The sequence below is a fragment of the Neomonachus schauinslandi genome, chromosome 13 (assembly GCF_002201575.2).
Source record: "Neomonachus schauinslandi chromosome 13, ASM220157v2, whole genome shotgun sequence".
In the NCBI taxonomy this organism is placed as follows: domain Eukaryota; kingdom Metazoa; phylum Chordata; class Mammalia; order Carnivora; family Phocidae; genus Neomonachus; species Neomonachus schauinslandi.
This window is the reverse complement of record NC_058415.1, coordinates 2,353,708-2,355,611: the sequence shown is the minus strand read 5'-3', so window position 1 is coordinate 2,355,611 and position 1,904 is coordinate 2,353,708. Positions and strand designations below refer to the sequence as shown.

General features: G+C 44.5%; 1 protein-coding gene across 1 annotated transcript; it reads left to right on the top strand.

Annotated features, from left to right (window-relative positions):
• Positions 1-1,296: 1,296 nt before the first annotated feature.
• LOC123326508 (putative protein ZNF720) lies at positions 1,297-1,901 on the top strand (the record flags this gene model as incomplete). Its single annotated transcript, XM_044920740.1, has 2 exons — positions 1,297-1,518; positions 1,716-1,901. Coding segments are annotated over exons 1-2 (408 nt in total), but the record flags the coding sequence as incomplete, so codon positions are not given.
• Positions 1,902-1,904: the final 3 nt, after the last annotated feature.

The following is a 1,904-nucleotide window of genomic DNA, read 5'->3' as shown; positions in this document are numbered from 1 at the left end:
GCCTGCACACAGGTGCACACACACATATGTAAGTCATGCCAAACACACTACTTTAGTGCTTAAACACTGCTGAACACTGGAAGGCTAAAAATGGTGCTTAAACACCAAAGTAGGGAAGGCTAAAAATGGGTTGCTCCACTTACCCACCAAGTAGTGTCTTCTTCCAGAGCCAGCAAAAAACCCCACTTTTTGTAAAAACTTCCCTTAAAGTTTCTCCCAAAGCCCCATAGACATGATGATACCCTTTCTTGGGCCCCAAACCACCCCTCCAAGCCACCGCCCACACACATCTCCTCCCTCATACTTTGGTCAACCCCTAAGCTATCAACATCTCCCTCAAACTCCAAGGCCCTTGAAGGATGGGCTGTCATGTTCATTCCTATGTACTCAGTGCATACATCACTGTCTGACATGTGGTGCGTAAGAGCTCAAGAGATATTTTGGCTTTATTAATGGATTGTTAATGATAAGAGTATTATCCCAGACACTAACAGTAGAGCCTGCTACTTGTTCTGAGAACAGCATGGTCTCCACACCACAACTTAATCTGTGTACAGAGAACTCAGAGAAAATAAGAAGAAAATATCTGAAGTTTTGGGAAAGGCTAAAAGATCATCTTCAACTTGAGAAATGGAGTCTGGGGAGGGATTTAAATGTATCTGCAAATGAATTCCATATGGTGAAAAGAAATGCTCTTCAGGCCCAGGAGACCAGGCCTCTCTGCTCCCAACCATCTGTGGGAACTTGGCCTCACTGGGCCCGTACTTCCGCTCCTGTTGTATCACAAAGCTGTGCACTGAGCTCCCTTGCAGCACCAGTGCTCTGTGATTCCATACCTACACTTTGCAGACAGTAAATATATACAAATATCAACTATTGCATTGCACACCTGAAAGCAATATGATGCTATGTCAATTATACCTCAACTTAAAAAAACAGGTGAAAGGAAAATATACAACTGTCAGCACAAGGGACTCTGTTAGATGCAAGAAAGCCTTTCCCTGGAGCAAAACCTGTTTAGGGTGGAGCAACGTGACAGGGTCATGGAGAATTGTTTCCTGAGGCTCTGATTAGCAGCCATCCTGAAGGATTTGTGTTGTCTTCTTCCTGGAGGTGGTGGTGATGCTGACAGGGTAGGGTTGGGGTGGGTTGGGGGGGTGAGCCAGATTCCCCAATCCTGAACCTTTCTGATACTTTGATAAACTTTACATGTCAGAGAACAATCAGTAAGATGAGTCATTATGGATGAATCTCTTCTGACAAAGAAATCTAGAGGACAAGGTGAAAGAAGAAGAAATGGCCAGTTCTCAGGGACTGCTGACATTCAGGGATGTGGCCATAGAATTCTCTCAGGAGGAGTGGGGATGCCTGAACCACACTCAGCGGGAATTGTACAGGGATGTGATGTTAGAGAACTACGGACACCTCCTCTTCCTGGGTCTTATTGTGTGGAAGCCAGACCTGGTCATCTTTTTGGAGCAAGAGAAGCAGCTCTGGGATGTGAAGAGAAAGGAAACAGTAGCCATCCATCCAGTATATTTAGCGGTCTTCATTGAACTGAAGCTGGATTCCATGCAGCCTTGATTCAGTCTCTTGGTTCCCATGTGAGGTGTGCCTCCTCCTTCTTTTTCTCCACCACCTAGAAGGGAATCATTTTTATCACTCTTTGGTTAAACCTGAGAGATAAATGAGCTGTATCTTCAAATGGCACCCAGAATTTCCTGCCAAAGCTGTGCATAGAAGCTTCTTTCCAAAACGTGGCAGTGGGTAGATATAAACATAGTGCCCTTGACAATTTACACTTAATGATAGACTGGAAAAATGATGGGGAGAGTGAAGGGCATGAAAGATATCATGAAGGACATATCCAAACTGAGACAACTGTCCATAATATGAATCTCACT